Consider the following 16091-nt stretch of genomic DNA (forward strand, 5'->3'; position numbering starts at 1 on the left):
AATTGCTGCTGAGCTTCCTTCCATTGGGGATGGGCCTGTTCTGATCCCACACAGCAACAGGGACACCCAGAATAACATGGGCCAGAAAATCCCACAATGGTTTGGGTGAGAAGGGACTTCAAATCATCCCAGGCCACCCCTGCCATGGCAGGGACCCCTCCCACTGTCCCAGGTGCTCCCAGCCCCAGTGTCCAGCCTGGCCTTGGGCACTGCCAGGGATCCAGGGGCAGCCCCAACTGCTCTGGGAATTCCATCCCAGGGCCTCCCCACCCTCACAGCCCAGAATCCCATCTAAATCCACCCATTTCCAGCTTAAAGCCATTCCCTGTGTCCTGTCCCTCCATCCTTGTCCCTCTGCAGCTCTCCTGGAGCCCCCTCAGGCCCTGCCAGGGGCTCTGAGCTCTCCCTGGAGCTGCTCCTGTCCAGGTGAGCACCCCAGGTGTCCCAGGCTGTCCTCACGGGAGAGGCTCCAGGATTCCATCAGTCACGAGGTGCTCCAGGACTGACACAGCCCCACAAAAGCCCAGCCCAGCCAAGGTCCCAGTGGTGCTGTGGGATGTCCTTTTCCATCCCAGACTGGAGCTCTGTCTCCTCACACTGTCCCCAAACACCCCTCATGTACCCCCCTGCACTTACTGCTGAGCTATGAAAATTATAGAAGTGGGGGAATAGAAAAAGATTAAATTAAATTATCCCTGTGTTACCTTTCCTACTAAAAACCAACTCTAAATCATAAGTCACAGCCTGTCCTCGTTTTTCTCTGCAGGAAAACACCCAAAGCACTGGAATAATCTTTGGATTGGAAGGAACAATGGAACAGAGTAATCTTTCTGCAAACTGAAATCAGCTAATGGCAGTGCTCCGTGCCACAGGCAATGCCCTGGAAGCCAGGAAGGACATCCTTTATCCATTTCCCTCCTCATTTTCTTCAGTTTCCTCAGTTTAGCTCTCAGTTTGTGGCATCCATGACCTGGGTGTGGAGGGAGGCATTTACACCTGGCTGCACCCAGCTCTCCCTCACTGGGGCTGTGGCCAGTTCCTGAGGCACCCCCAGAGCCTGCACTGCTGCCTTGGGCCCAGCAGGTGTAAAGAGCTTTATCCCCCCCAGCAGGGACTTCTCTCTCCTTTGGGGTGATTCTTCTGCCACCTCCAGAAAAATTCCAACCAGAATTTTTTAATCCAAAACTCCCAAGCTTACAAATTGTACTAGCAGGGCCCCCAACAGGCAGGAGGAATGATGAGGAGGACTCCATGATATCAGAAGGTTAATTAATTACTTTATTATACTATATTACACTACATTACACTACATCTAAACTGAAACTGCACAAGCACTCAACTGAACAAAATTTGTGACTGTCTCCTGACCAACAGTTTTCAGAGACTGGTCAAGAAAACAAAACACTCACAGCCCAATCCAATCAAGCAAATTCCTTCAGGTAAACAATCTTCCACAATGCATTCCACTTGTGCACAAACACAGGCACAGCAAATGAGATAAGGATTGTTTTGATCATTCTCTTCTCTGCTTCTCTCATTGCTTCTCTCAGGTTCAGAGAATGTGAATCCCACACTTACACACTGAGAGGGGAGGACCAAGCCTTGTCCTTCAAGATGGAAGTGAACTTCAGAACTTTAGGAAGTTATGGAAGTGAAACAGGGTAAGTTTATGGAAATTTATGGAAGTGAAACAGGGTAAGAACTGGAAGCTTCCCACAAACACAGCACTCACAACCAGGCAAGGGAAGGATTTTACCACAGTTCACTAAGAGAAGATATTAGGATCAGTTGGTATTTTTCTCAGCAACCTTTACTCAAGAGTCCTCCTGAAATCCAGTGCTCAGAGGTGAGACATGACTGCACAGAGAAGGACAGGAATATTACAAAGAACACAGTAACTTGCAGGCTGGAGCAAGGGGTTAAACCCAGGAGCCTTAGGGATCATTAGGATTTCTGCTCCTACCACTGCTCTCCAAAGCAGGTGACACCAGAATGACCCACACGTGGTACTGGGGATAAATAACACTGATAATGCTGCATCAAAAGAGGTGTTTCCAGGGAGCACCAGAGATCCAAGTTAATCCTGAGAGCTGGTGTGAGAAGCACATCTGGAATGCTGGGGGCATTTCTCCTCACCTGCACTCACAAAAGATGAATTGAGCCTGGATCTGGTGGCTTGGAGAGGCTGCCAGGGAGAGCAGGGAAGTGGAAAGACTGAATTACAAGAAGGCAACTAGAAGAATTATTTTATATAATGTAGAAAACCAAAGGTGACAGGACCCATGATTGTCCCTTAGCTGCCCATGCCTTTTGGTATTTTTCTTGCCAGTGCTGATACATTTAGAGATGACAGGAGTATAAAGTGCCTAAACATAAAGTGGGATAGGATTCCCATATGGAATTGGACAGAGGATCACATCCAGCTCTTGTCCATCGAGGAAAGCAAAAAGAAAAGAAAAACCAACTTGCTTAAAATGGAAATTGTCAACATTAGGGGTCAATCATATAATGCCAAAAAAAAGTGTCAATTATCCAACTCTGTGGCCAAGGTCTGGGAATGTGTGATTCCAGTCCTCTATTTCACTCCACCTTCCAGCAAAAGCCAAAACATTACCCAAGTTAAACATTACCCAGGCACAGATGTGGCTGAAACCACCTAAAATGGTGCCTGTTGTGCCTGAGACAGGAGAAACAAATTGGTCCTTCATAAAATCACAGAATTGCAGAGTGGTTTGGGTTGGCAGGGGCCATAAAGCTCAGCCCATTCCATCCCTGCCATGGACAGGGAACCTTCCCCTGCCCCAGGCTGCTCCAGCCTGGCCTTGGACACTTCCAGGGATGGGAATCCACAACCTCCCTGGGCACTAATATAGAAAAAAAACCTACAAACTGTAATTCTATCTCATAATAAATGTGCAAATGCTAGAAAATAAACCAGAAAATAAACCAGATTTCCAGTGCATAATGGTTAAACAAAGCCATCCCTGAGACTTGCACGGGGTCAAAGAAGCAACAGCTTAAATTTTACATCAAAATTTTGAAGTAATTTTACATCCACCAGCTGAGGACACAGACACCCTTCTCAAAAGAAAGGACAAAAATCACCACATTGATAAGGTGCTTCCCATTATCCCACTTCCAGCACTTCCACAGCCTCATAAAAGGCAGCACAACACCAGACTCTGCCCTCCTTTATTTATAAGCACAAAAAGCCTGGGCAAGATGTGACTGTGCATAAGTAAAACCCTTATCTCTTGCAGTAAAGTTTTTATTAGTTCAAAATCATTAATTATTTTCCCAGCTAACCTTTGCTCCTCTAAAGAGTACATTGATTATTTCTACAAAACCCAGGAAAACTAGTCCTTTCATGGCCTGCTTGGAAAATAAGCCATTTTAAAAAAAGGAAAAACTACAAACAAAGTTTTACTTGTTTTCTCTCTTCTCCCAAATTCCCAAACCCAAGACCTCAGGCATTTAAGCACAAGTAACCCTTGGAAAGCAACTAATTCCATGGATCTTCTGGAGCTGGAATTTTGCCTTTTTTTCACACTGCAAAAATTACAACTCATGTACAAAACTTTTTCAAACATGAAAAGTCAGCAAAGGTCTTTGATGAGCCTGAGAGGAGGCAGCAGCAAGATGACTCCATGCATTTCTGAATTTAATTTTCTGTTCTTCTGGCTCCTAATGGAAAAAGATCCTGCCTCCAGCTTGATAGGTCTGTGCAGATGGAGCTCTGCAGCATCACCAGGCAGCTCCAGGATGAGGAATGGAGGGTTGAGATTCCCTGATCCCCATTAACTGAACAGCATTAAAAACATGGCTTTCAGTATTTGGGGTTTATAATTCTCAGATCTACCTCCTGTCATCACTTGCTCATGCACAGTTACTCCCTTCCTGAATCTGATTCTGCTGATGAAATAATCAGTGACAGGGAACAGCCCTCTGCCCCCTCCCCCAAGAAATCCCATAAAATGCCTGGAATATGTCATGTGTTCAGCATTTCAATGTGGACACAGAAGGGAAAGCTGAAATCTGGAGGTGACTTTGCTGCTCTCCTCCACCAAACTCTCTGTGGTCAATGTCACTGCCCCAGCAGCTGAACAAACTGATGACACAGAGAAAGACAAAAAATAGAGAAGTGGGGGGGACAAGAAAAGGAAAACTAAAATGTTCCTTGTGGGACATACCCCCTAAGCAGTTGGATCATCTTAATCTTCAAGCTTCTGTAATACAACTGTTGGAAGGCTCCAAGTCTGAGCACAATAAAGTGCTTTATTCAGGGAACCATATGACTCCATCAGTCATTCAAGCACATGTTTGGCACAGATTGAAAGTGAAAAGCATAGCTAAGGCAAATATTTCAAAACTGAACTTGTCTTCCTAACACACATGGTTTATATATTGGTGTAATATCTATATAACTTATCAGTTCTCATCTAGAGTAATGTCATGGCTGAAGTACAAAATGATGGCTCTGCACCGGGCGTTTCTCAGCAGATAACACATGCCAAAAAGCCATTTAGTAGAAAATTAAAAGGGAGCTATCACACTTGACAGGTCCAAAAAAAACCCCCTAAAAACAAAAACAAAAAAAAAACAAAATAAAACCAAACAAAAAGAAAAAAACCCCAACCAAGCTAAAAACAAAACAACAAAAAAACCCCAAAAAACCAAAAAAACCCGAAAAAAAACCCCACAAAAACCACAAAAAAAAAACCCAAAAAAGAAAAAAACCCAAACAAACGAAAAAAAAACAAATTAAAAAAAAACCAAACAGCAACAACAAAAAAATCCACAATAAAAAAAAATAATCACACCAAAAAAAAAAAAAAAAAAAAAAAAAAAACCAAAAAACCAGCAACCTATAAAAATAGCTTTGTTCCTTCTAATTCCTGAAAATCTATTTCTCCAATCAGGATGCTGCACCATCCCTCAGTGGAGAGCTGTGCTGCAACAAACCCTGGCCAGGCAGCTCCTTCCTCCTCAAGTGCCTGAGATGTGTCTGCCCTGTTTGCAGATGAAATATTGCTCATCACAGAGCAACTCCTGCTGATGCAAATGCGATTAAAGCAATCTGGGCAGAGCACAGTGTGATTAAAGCATAAGTAATGGCAGAAGGATTTGGGCCCTCATTATACAAAATACATATTGAAATGCAGTCAAGGAGAGAAGCCAGTATATCTCAATATCCTCCCTGTTCTCCAGAACAAAATGTGACAAGTGGAGTTGGGAGAACAACATTTGCCATTGACTGCAGGAGGGGGCAGGGAGCCTGCAGAACGTTTCAAATAACCCAAACCCAGCTTTATGATGTGTATAGAATATGTACAGGGATATATTTGGGAAACAGCTGTCCAGCCTCATTTGGGATGCTGTTATGTTTGACTGAGGAATTACTATTCAGGACCAGTCCAAAGACAGAGTTGTCTTTTTTTTTTTTTTTTTTCCCTAGAAGAGAACATTTCAAAATATAGAGGAATAAAGCAGTGAAGGAAAGGGCATTCCAGCAGAGTGGGTCATGGGGGAGGATCGAGAGGTTCCCCCCATGGAAGAGCTCAGGGCTTGGAGTTCACAGAAGAGGGCGAGCCAGAAATGCAAGATTCCAACCCCAAGGAGCTTTGGAAAGTCCATGACACAGCAGCTTAGGAGAACTTCTGTCCTCCTGCTGCAAATCCCATTTTCAGCCGCTTCTTTTCCAAGCCCTGATCCACACTCTATCAATTGGCCCAGCCCTTCCCCCTTGTAAAAACAGGCAGGACAGGGCTCATAATGGATGAAAATCCTCCAGAGTTGCACAGTGCCTTTCCCACAGGTATCTCCAGGCTGCCAGAGTGAAGGATGGCCCATCTCCACTCTGGGACACATATGCTTGTTCCTAAATTGCTGCTTCTTCCCCAAAGAGCCCCACAGATCTTTGTTTTTGATTATGAACTCAGCCTTGCACCCTTCTGTACCAGCCAAAAACACTTACTGAGGCAGAGAAATAATAACCTGTGCTTTACAAGCACAAGGAATCCACCCAGCTCCAAGGGCAGAGAAAAAGGTACTAAATATATCTTCACTTCTCAGCAATGAGTCCACATAATTACGTGAAAATCCGGGTCCAGTGCTCCTCTCCAACTCCTCCCCTCCAAAGCCTCATGAAAGGCTACTTTCACTGAGTGAAGTTCAAATTACTCTCCAAAATACAATTTCCTCTTGCTCTTTCAAAAGGTGCAGTGCAATCCCTCTCTGCAGTGATTTACTAACCTGCCTCAGCGAGTGCAAGGAACCCTCACACAGTGAAATGAGGGATGCTCCTTGCTGTGTACAACCAGCACAGAGAAGCACCAAACTCCTCACAGGCACAGATCATTGTGGCATTCATATTGTCTGGAAAAATCACTTCAGCCAGGATTTTGCTCCTGGGAAGCTGAGAAGCCTCAGAGAAAAAGGAGAACAATCATTATCTGGTTTGCTTCTCCTGTGTTTTGCTGCTTTGGAATGTGGTTGGAGATTGTTTACCCACAGGTGATTGTTTCATTGGTTTCATGTGAATTGTTTTGACTCATTGGCCAATCAGGGCCAAACTGTGTCAAGACTCTGGAAGGAGTCACAAGTTTTTGTTATTATCTTTTTAGCCTTCTGTCTGTATCCTTGCTCTATTCTTTAGTATAGTTTAGTATAGCATTCTTTAATATAATATAGTATCATAAAATAATAAATTGGCCTTCTGAGAACATGGAGTCAGATTCATCATTCCTTCCTCATCTGGGGAGCCCCACAAATACAACAGATTATTCTTTCAGATGTCTCTGGGAAACACAGCACACCCAGCTGGGGTGAACTGCAGTGTTAATTTAGCTGAGCAGGCAGGGGATGTGATTTGTAGTTCTTCCCCAAGCCTAGAAAAGGAGCTGCTGGGCTGAGGAGTTTATTTATGCCCAGGTTTTTATATCCATCAGGAGTTCCTGTTTGGGTGGGGAGTACCTGATCCTCACATCACACAACAGCAGGCAGAGGAAAATGAGCTGCACCTGCTCCAGCACAAGCTGTCACTGAATCTCTCTTCTGGCTTTTAAAACATGAATGAAAAGATAACTTGGAGTTAGTTAATGTTCTTGAGGCCACCTCTGCTGCTTAGGTTTATGAGTGTGACCTTGCAGAAAGTGTCACCATGAGCTCTGGGTCGCTCTGTAACTCCTGACTTTCTCACATTCCTGCAGCAGATGAGCTACAGAAGCAAAGAACATTTATTTTTATGGTTTCTTCAGGGCAGGATATCTCCCCAGGTCACTACAACAGCTCTGCTCATCTGCTCTGGTGCTGCAGAAAGGATTTTAAAAGCCAGCACAGGACATGAGCACCAGGCTGTACAAAGGAGTCAGGTCCATGGAGAGGAGGGAATTTATCCCAAAGGAGGGTCAGGTATAGAAACAAGGAAAACACAGCATGCAGAGTAAATAGCTCCTTCTTCCTAAAGTGTCAAGATTTAAACTCAAAGAGGAGAGAGAGATTTAGGTTGGATATCAGGAAGAATTTCCTCTCTGTAAGGGTGGGGAGGGGCTGGGATGGGATTCCCAGAGCAGCTGGGGCTGTCCCTGGATCCCTGGCAGTGCCCAAGGCCAGGCTGGACACTGGGGCTGGGAGCACCTGGGACAGTGGGAGGTGTCCCTGCCATGGCTGGGGTGGCACTGGGTGGGATTTAAGGTCCCTTCTAACCCAAACCATTGTGGGATTTCTTCTGCAACAATCCCACACTTTCACCTTGGTGTTCACCCAAAGTGTCTCTGTGCCTTACTGAGGAGGCAAGGGATGAAGACATAAATCCTCATTCCTTTGGGATGCTCACCTCAAGCATCAATGCACGCATCAAAATGCAAGAGCAGATTTTAACCTGGAGATCCTGTAGTGATCTCCAGCTCCAAAAGGAACATGGCTGAGGAGCTGTGTCCATCCCTGTGTGCTCCAGAGGGATTTAGTGAATTTATTCCCAGCTCTCTCTATCATCACAGTGCTCTCAGTGGCAGAAAAGGGATGGAATATAAACTTCAATAATATGGACTGAACTATCCTCCTCACATCTTCTAACTGTTGGAGTAGCAGGGGATCTCCAGTACAGACCATCACTGCATTCAGTGCTGCTGGATAAAAACTGCTCATGCTCAGCTCCATTCCTGAGCAGCCCATATGATCCCTTTACTAAATGTGGATAAAGTCCAGATTTTGTAATTTTTAAATTCTTTTTTGCATAACTGTAGCAAAACAATCCCATAAATACTTGATTTTGTTGAAGTTTGTATCTTCATGTATTCTTTCAGAGGTAAGCAGTCACACATGAGGTTTGTCTTTCAGCTGCTTGCAAGATTAGAACATTTAAAAGAAGCAAGAAAACAGCAAACTTCCACCATTGTCAGAAGAAGGTTTTTCACTTAATGCATATGATATATACTATTAAACTAAATTTCCATGGGCTGACACAGTTCCTCTTAAAGAATACCCCAAAATAAATGAGTAAAAGAAACTTTTGTGCCAAATTCTGCATCCAGCTTTTTCTGCCTTGATGTGCATTATCCAGCATGGCTAACAGGCCATGACACATTTCACTTCTTGCCTTATTACATCATAGATTTGGGACAAGAAAGAATTTGTTCTTCTAATCACTGCTTTTAGCAAGTTGACCTTGTGAAAGGACAATTTCCTGCCTCCAAACTCTTGCTTATCCTAGCTCCAGGTCATGGAAAGCAGCAAATTCATTTGTGTGGGGTGTAAAGTATTAGTGGAACAACCTGAAGGGATTAAACAGATTAATTTCTGATTAGATTATGCAGTTCAAGTCACTTGATCCCAAATTAGTCTCAAAATCCAGCCTGAACCCTAAAAAGAGAAGGGTCAACATGCTGGAGCAGGGCTTTACTAAGAAACAATCCCTTCTCTCAGTTAGTGGGGTGGCAAAAAGATAAAAATTGAATACATTTGAAGCACTTTGCTCTGTGTTAACCAGAAACAAAAGGAATTGAGCCCTTGGACTGCACTGCCCTATGAGGAATCAACTGCTGCCCTCAAACTGTGGGGTTTTAATTTACTGGGTCATAGATCTGCCCTGGAGACTCAGCAGGACCTAAGAGAAGCCTGTGCAGGTGTGATTCAGGGATGGAGCACTCCAGGACTGTGCAGATGATGTGCTTTTGTCCAGGGAGAAATTTGAGGAGCTGCTTGAAATACAAGTGCAAAGTGCAGGCAGTGGGGAGAGCAAGATCCAGAGCGATGTGCAGTAAAGCATTAGAGGTTGTAGAGGAAGGAAAGTCACCAGAAAAAGGGATTAAATACAAAAATCCCTGCAATGTGGGCAGCCTGGCATCCTCAGCAGGATGGGATGGTGTGAGGCAGAGCTGGGGCAGCCTGCTGGCGTGGCAGGGCCTGGCTGGACAACCTGACAGCATTCCAGATTTTCAAACACCTTGAAAATGTCCATTCCTGCATTACTGCAGCTCTCCCAGCACAAGTGAAGAGAAACCCACCCCAAGAGCCCAGCAGGGCAGCTCAGGGCTCCCCCTTCTCTCTGCCACAGCACAAAGGGAGGCTCAGGAACACAAAAAATCCAGAGCCCAGCTGGACTCCTTGGCCAGGTCGCCCTGGCAGTGTCAGATCTGCTGAAAGCAGCAGGGATAAATGTGTCAGGAGGAGGAGATGTGAGGTATGGAGAAGGCTGGGGGAGGAATAAATAAACCTTTACATGATAGAGAAACCCAGGGCACCACAGGGAATATTTCTGTGTCTGCTCTGGGGTGCCCTGACCCCCAGGGCAGCACTGACTCTGACCCTCATCCATGGAGAAAGTTTCCCAGACTTCAAGATAGACTGGAATTCACAAAAGTGTGAAATAGATTATAGAGAGCAGTGTAGGTGCATTACTTGGTGAGAAATTGAGGTTTTGGGGTTTTCAGTATGTTGTGGGTGGAAGCAAGATGGAGGGCACAGGGTGCCCTCCTGGGTTTCTTCTTCATGCTTCTTCTTCATTCTCCTCTATGGGTTTGGGTGGCATTTTGTAATTGGGCAGGAAAGTCCCCATTGGGGGCTCTGTGGGATCAGTTATTGGGTTAAAAGGGAAATAATCCAGGTGTCAGCTCTTAATTGGACAGTTTAGTCTTAAAAGGCCTTGTACCAAGAGATTGTTGCCATTTTGTGCCTCCTAATGAAAAGCTGCTGAACTCCCAGTAGTGAGGCTGTTTTACTGATAAGAAATAACAAACACCTGAGTCTGAACATGAACTGCCCTCTCAAGTGCCTTCAGTCCAGACCCAGAGAAACCAATGACTGGAACCCCCACAACATGAGCTGAGCCTTTTCAGAACAGAATTTCATGATCATGGGTGGTGAGTGAGGGCCTTGGTGGGAATAACAGATAAATGGGTGTCCTCAGTGCAATAAACAGATAAACACAGCCCTGGGCTGCTGCAGTCACCCTCAGGCCACCAGAGAAATCCCCCTGGGGCTCCCATGAGGATGCAAAACCACCCAAAACACAGCCTGGCAACCATGGGTTCAGGGATGCTCCTTGCATCTGGATCAGGACCTTTCCAAAAATCCCAAGCAGATCAGGAGATGAGGCCCCCAAGGAAGCAGCAGTGAAGAACCTGGCAGCTCCCCAGAGAGCTGGAGGTGAAGGATGCAAACACTGCTGAAGAGCGGCAGTAAAATTCCTCTGCTGGGGGATTTTGGCATGGATCTCTGGAGCCCCATGGCCAGGGCCAGCTCATGCCAGGCTGTCTGAAGGGGACAATCATCAGACCAGGAGGAGGTGATTACACACACACCAGAAATATCTGCCACAAATGCTGGAGCAGTTTGAGAGAAGACAGGATTTATAAATGAGCTCCAGAACACAGAGGGTGATGGAGAAATCAGGTTTAGAGCACAAGACAAAGCAACATTTCTTCTCCTGCAATTTATTTCCATTAGACCTAAGGAAGCTGCAATCAGTAGCAAATTAAAATCAAGACAAAAGTGATTTTAACTGAAGGTAAAGAATTTTGGGTTGCAGTTTTAGGATTTTCATTTTTTCATGCCCAGACAAGCTGTGGCTCTTCTATCCTGGGAGTCTCCAAGGCCAGGTTGGACAGGACTTGGAGCCACCTGGGATGGTGGAAGGTGTCCCTGCCCATGGCAGGGGGTGGAATAAAATGGTTTTTAAGGTCCCTTCCAACCCAAACCATTCTGTCATTCCAAGAGTCTTTTTTCCCCTTCTGTTTTCCCAGCTAACACACAATATTTAAAAGAATTTTTAAAGTTTGTGCACACACACACAATCTCTAATTTCGACTTCACCACAGCATCACTGTCTGCCCTGCAGGAACAGGACAGCCTTGAGCACAAAAACCTTGTACAGGTGTAGATTTTGAGGTATTTGACTGAGACTGAAAGATCAGATCTTATCCTACTTTATATCCCACTCCACAAGGACAACAAAGTTAATTTGGCCTGGTTGAGTTTTCCTTTTTGTCCACGAGTTCCTTTAAGCAGAAACCCAGCACAAGACTGAAAACGAAGAGGGCAATTGTAAAACCACAAAAACATGGAAAGAAAACATACTAAAGGCAAGCAACAAGGCTACTTGGAAGTTGTCTAGCCCACAAGCTGATAATTTCTGTTTAATAACAGAGCTGTCACTCAGGCAGACACACATTATTGCCACATTTCAAACCCAGGTCTCAAGGCATATCATAACCAACTTGTCTTAATCACTAAGCAGGAGTTAATGTAAAAATCAGGATGTCCTGGCAGCACTGGGATGTCCTGCAGGGCTCCAGAATGCCCAGTGAGAGCCATTCCAGCCCAGCCAGGAGCACCTGGTGTCACTGGGAGTGTGGAAAGGAGTGCCTGGAACTTTCAGCACCTCCGTGCCCAAGCAAGCAGCACAAGCTCTGGCAGGGCTGAAGCTGTGCTCTGCTTCCACAGGAAAAGGTGGAATTAAGGCAGGGGGTGCTCACTGAACATTCTGGGTGGAAAAATGCAAATTACAGACATGGTACAGAAAGAAGAGGAGCAGAAAGATACAGGGAGGCAAATCCAGGGGCGAACAACCACCACAGCTGCCCAAATGTAGACACCTAAAACCCATAAAGACACCATAGAGATGAGCAGCTGGCACAAACTTTACACAGAGCTTAAATCATCGGTGTGAGTGTAACCTTAGAGCTTCAGCTTGGCTCTGAGGGAATTCTGAGCACCAGGAACCGGATTTCCACCCCCTCTTCCCATTCTGCTCACTCCTCTGTGTGCCAGAGCCAAGTCACCCACAGTTTGCCCTCCTGGTACTGTAGGGACGAACACTTTGAAGTGTTTTACCTCAGACTTTCCCAACTGCAAGTGAACTTCAAACTATGGAGGGGCTGGCCAGCCAGTGGGTCCCACACTCAGAGAAAGGAGCCATCCTCCCACCCAAACCAACCCTTCCTTTCCCCACAAAAAGGGAATAACCACAGGGCACCTATTTCCCTTCATCTGCCAGGGAACTTCTGCAGCCTTTACCCCAAACCCTCTGATTTGGTGTAAATACAAGTGGTGGCAAAAAGAAACCAAGACCCCTCCCAAAGGCAAAGCTTCAATTCCTGTTAATCCATTAAGATAAATTCCAAGATCAAAGGCAACACCTTGTCCTTTCCCCCCCCCCGGGATTTCCATGTGTTAAACTATCTCCCCATCTTTTCTCTTAGCAAGTTCAGAGCCAAAGTCCCAATGAAAGTCGCTGTCAATACATTTGAAGATAAGCAAATATTTACAAAGCTTCAAGTTACAATGGGGGAAAAAAAAAAGGACAAAAAAAAAAAAAAAGACAAAAAAGGACCAAACACACGAGTTTGTAGTAACACTCAGGGACACAGCTCCCCTCGGTGCTGTTAAATGTATTCATAGAGGAGAATCTCTTTTCCTCTCTCACATAAATATACAGTCAGCTGCTTCTTAGCAAAGACAAGAAGACCTGGGCGCTCTGAGGATTCCAGAATAAACCCCAAACTTGCTGTAGGGAGGGACAATCCCGTCCTAGGCTGTTCCCATCCGTATAACACGGACAGCACAGCGCTCCACAGCTGAATCCCCGCCTGGAGCTCACTTTGAATGAACACAGCGGCGGCGAGAAAACTTCTACCCAGCCAGGACGCTTTTACCATCACTATTTGGCTTTTCCGCGCAATTTTCCCCAGCTGGAAACAGAGCCCGAACTCTGACAAGACTCCCAGACCTTTGAATCCAGCCCCGGGGGCTGTTTGGAGGGGATGCGTGGGAGGAGAATTTCCAACACCCCCTAACCCTGCGGGGCACCCCCGAATGAACACAACGGGGGCAATGGATCCCCGGGATGGGAGCGGCGGGGATTTGGGGGTGCCGAGGAGGGAGCAGCAGGTTTGGGGGTGCAAAGAAAGGAGCAGCACCTTTGGAAAGGTTCGGGGGTGCCATGGGATAGAATCCAGCGGGTTTGGGGGTGCAGAGGAGGGAGCAGCAGGTTTGGGGTGCCGGGGGATGGGGGTGCGGAGAAGGGAGCAGCAGGTTTGGGGGGGCCGGGGGATGACTCTTCGTGGATTTGGGGGAGCAGAAAAGGGAGCAGGAGGTTTTGGGGGTGCCAGGGGATGGGGGTGCAGAGAAGGGAGCAGCAGGTTTGGGGGTGCAAAGAAGGGAGCAACAGGTTTGGGGGTGCCGGGGACTGAGGGTGCCGAGGAGGGAGCAGCAGGTTTGGGGGTGCAGGAGGATGGGAGTGCAAAGAAAGGAGCAGCACCTCTGGAAAGATTAGGGGGTGCCATGGGATAGAATCCGGCGGGTTTGGGGTGCCATGGGATAGAATCCGGGGCTGCAGAGGAGGGAGCAGCAGGTTTGGACAGGTTTGGGGGTGCCGGGGGATGACACCCGGCAGGTTTAGGGGTGCAGAGGAGGGAGCAGCAAGTTTAGGGGTGCCGGGGGATGGCACCCAGCGGGTCTGGGGGTGCAGAGGAGGGAGCAGCAGGTTTAGGGGTGCAAAGAAACGAGCAGCAGGTTCGGGGGTGCCGTGGTGGGTCTGGGGGTGCCAGGGGTCCCACAGCGGAGTTTTCCGGGGAATCTCCGCGGAGCCGCCGCGAGGAGCGGGAGCTCCGCAGCTCCGCGTGCGCCCGGCCGGGACCTCCCGCCCCATGCCCTCAGCGCGGCGGGGGGGGGAGCGGCGCTCCGAATCCATCTCCCTGCTCCTCGTCCGGCTAAAATGGAGCGGGATCCTTTCGGGGGAAGCCCCGGGGCTGTGTGGGACTTACCGCGGGGCGATGCGGAGAGCAGGCAGCCCGGGCCCAGCAGCAGCAGCAGCAGCAGCAGCGCGGGGAGCCGGGCCGGGGGCAGCGCACGGGGGGAGCGCGGCTGCGCTGCTTGGAGGCGCTTTGACATCGCAGCCCAGACTGAGGGAGAGACAAACTTTCATCAGCTGGGGCTGGAGAGCAGCCCCATAATATACAGTTACCGAGAGGAGCGAGCTGGGACTCAGGATGTGAGAGATTTCCTGCATGCAGTTAACTCCAAAACCCCTCCTGCTCCTGCCTCAGCTGCTGATGAGCTGGGCTCGGCTGCTTAGGGAACAAAAAAAAAAAAATAGAGGAGTTGGGGTTTTTTTTCTTTCCTCTATATTTTCTTTTCCTCCCTTATTCAAATAGGTTTGTGTCGGTTATTTCGTATTTTTGTTGTTGTTGTTGTTTTGGCAAGGGCCAAACTTAATCCTGCGCCCCTGGAACATCTGAGCCCCTCCACAGGGTCCCAGCCCCGGGGGGCTCTGGAGTCCCCCCTCCCTCTCATCCCTGAGTTTTCCCTTTTTTTTCCTGCCTGCCTCCTCTGGAAAGTCATCTGTGTACGTTACAGCTCAGGGGTTATTTATTGGTTTCATAATTATTTCAGAGTTGTTTCTGGTGTTGGTTCTTATTTTATATTGTGGGGGTTTTAAAAGAAGGGGGAAAAAAAAGAAAAAAAGAAAACAAACAACAAAACACACCCACAGAGTTGCCAGATGCATTTTTTAAAATCTCCCTCATTCAAATTATTATTACTGACTGTCTGGGAGAATAACCAAATACAGATTATCTACTCCTTAATGTACCACCAAAACACATGTAATGCCCACATGTTGCTGTGGAGCAGCAGGAAAAAAAAGAATCCAATCCTGAAGATCCTCACAGACTTTTATTGTGCAGTTTTTAGCTTTAATTTACTAAAATTCTTCCCGAATCTCACAGTTTGGATGTTGATACTGAGTTCTGCAGCTTGGCTCCATGTTCCTTGTGCACGAAACAGTTGGCAGAAGTGTTCTGAGATGTGTCTGTAGGCCAGCAGGCACAAGAGCCATGCAATCCCACTGAAAAATGGTGTTTGGAAAGCACAGATTTGGGGCTGTTCTGGAGCAGAGGATGCTGATTATTCCCAGTGATCCAGACTGTACTTTTCAGCAGCTCTGGGGATAAACGAGCCAGAAATTCCAGGGGTGCAACCTCTGTGGCTCCCAAACTGGAGCCTGGCACGGTGCCCTGGCAGCATCACTGAACCATCCAGGGCTAGCTGTGGTAATGCCAGGTCAGCCCAGCACAAACAAACCTGGAAAAGGGCTGGGATCATGCACAATGTGCACACAGGGCTCTCATCAACTGCTGTGCTTCACACTCAAAAAGCACCTTTCACCTCTAACCCCTCTGCCCAAACCAGACCCACGGACTCACCTCAAGTTGCTCTGAAATTTGAATTTTGTCTACAATTCTGCCTCACCTCACATTTTCCTCATTGTGTGCATCCCCTCTCCTTGGGAGCAGTCAGGGATTAGCCTGTGTGTAACTTTAAATAGCCAAATGCTAAATTTTCCCTACTCAGCCATTATCAATTACAGTTTAACAGCTACACTCAGCGACGTTTCATCCCTCAAATATAAACTAATGAACTGCATCAACTCTCTCATTAAGGACATATGTGCTCCACACAGAACATTGGTTAAAAACATTAAAATTCAAACAGAAGAATCCTTTGTGGAAGGCCACCATTAAAGCCATGTAGACATCTTTAGTCTTTGAAGGTACTTTTCCCATTAAAATGAAAAGAAAATCAGTTAAAGGGAG

At 46.8% G+C, this 16091-nt stretch overlaps 1 protein-coding gene across 2 annotated transcripts in view; it reads right to left on the bottom strand.

Annotated features, from left to right (window-relative positions):
- ADAM12 (ADAM metallopeptidase domain 12) overlaps nt 1-15151 on the bottom strand; it is a 185464-nt gene extending 170313 nt beyond the window's left edge. The window contains exon 1 of one of the 2 annotated variants that reach the window (XM_071446201.1): nt 14262-15151. In XM_071446201.1, the coding sequence (XP_071302302.1) occupies nt 14262-14388 (127 nt within the window). In that variant the 5' untranslated portion in view covers nt 14389-15151. The remainder of the gene's footprint in view (nt 1-14261) is intronic. The other variant, XM_071446200.1, reaches the window with a different exon arrangement.
- Between the last annotated feature and the right edge of the window lie 940 nt (nt 15152-16091).

Source organism: Agelaius tricolor, unplaced genomic scaffold (assembly GCF_023055355.1).
Source record: "Agelaius tricolor isolate 1412-34295 unplaced genomic scaffold, bAgeTri1.0.p SCAF_22, whole genome shotgun sequence".
Taxonomy (NCBI): domain Eukaryota; kingdom Metazoa; phylum Chordata; class Aves; order Passeriformes; family Icteridae; genus Agelaius; species Agelaius tricolor.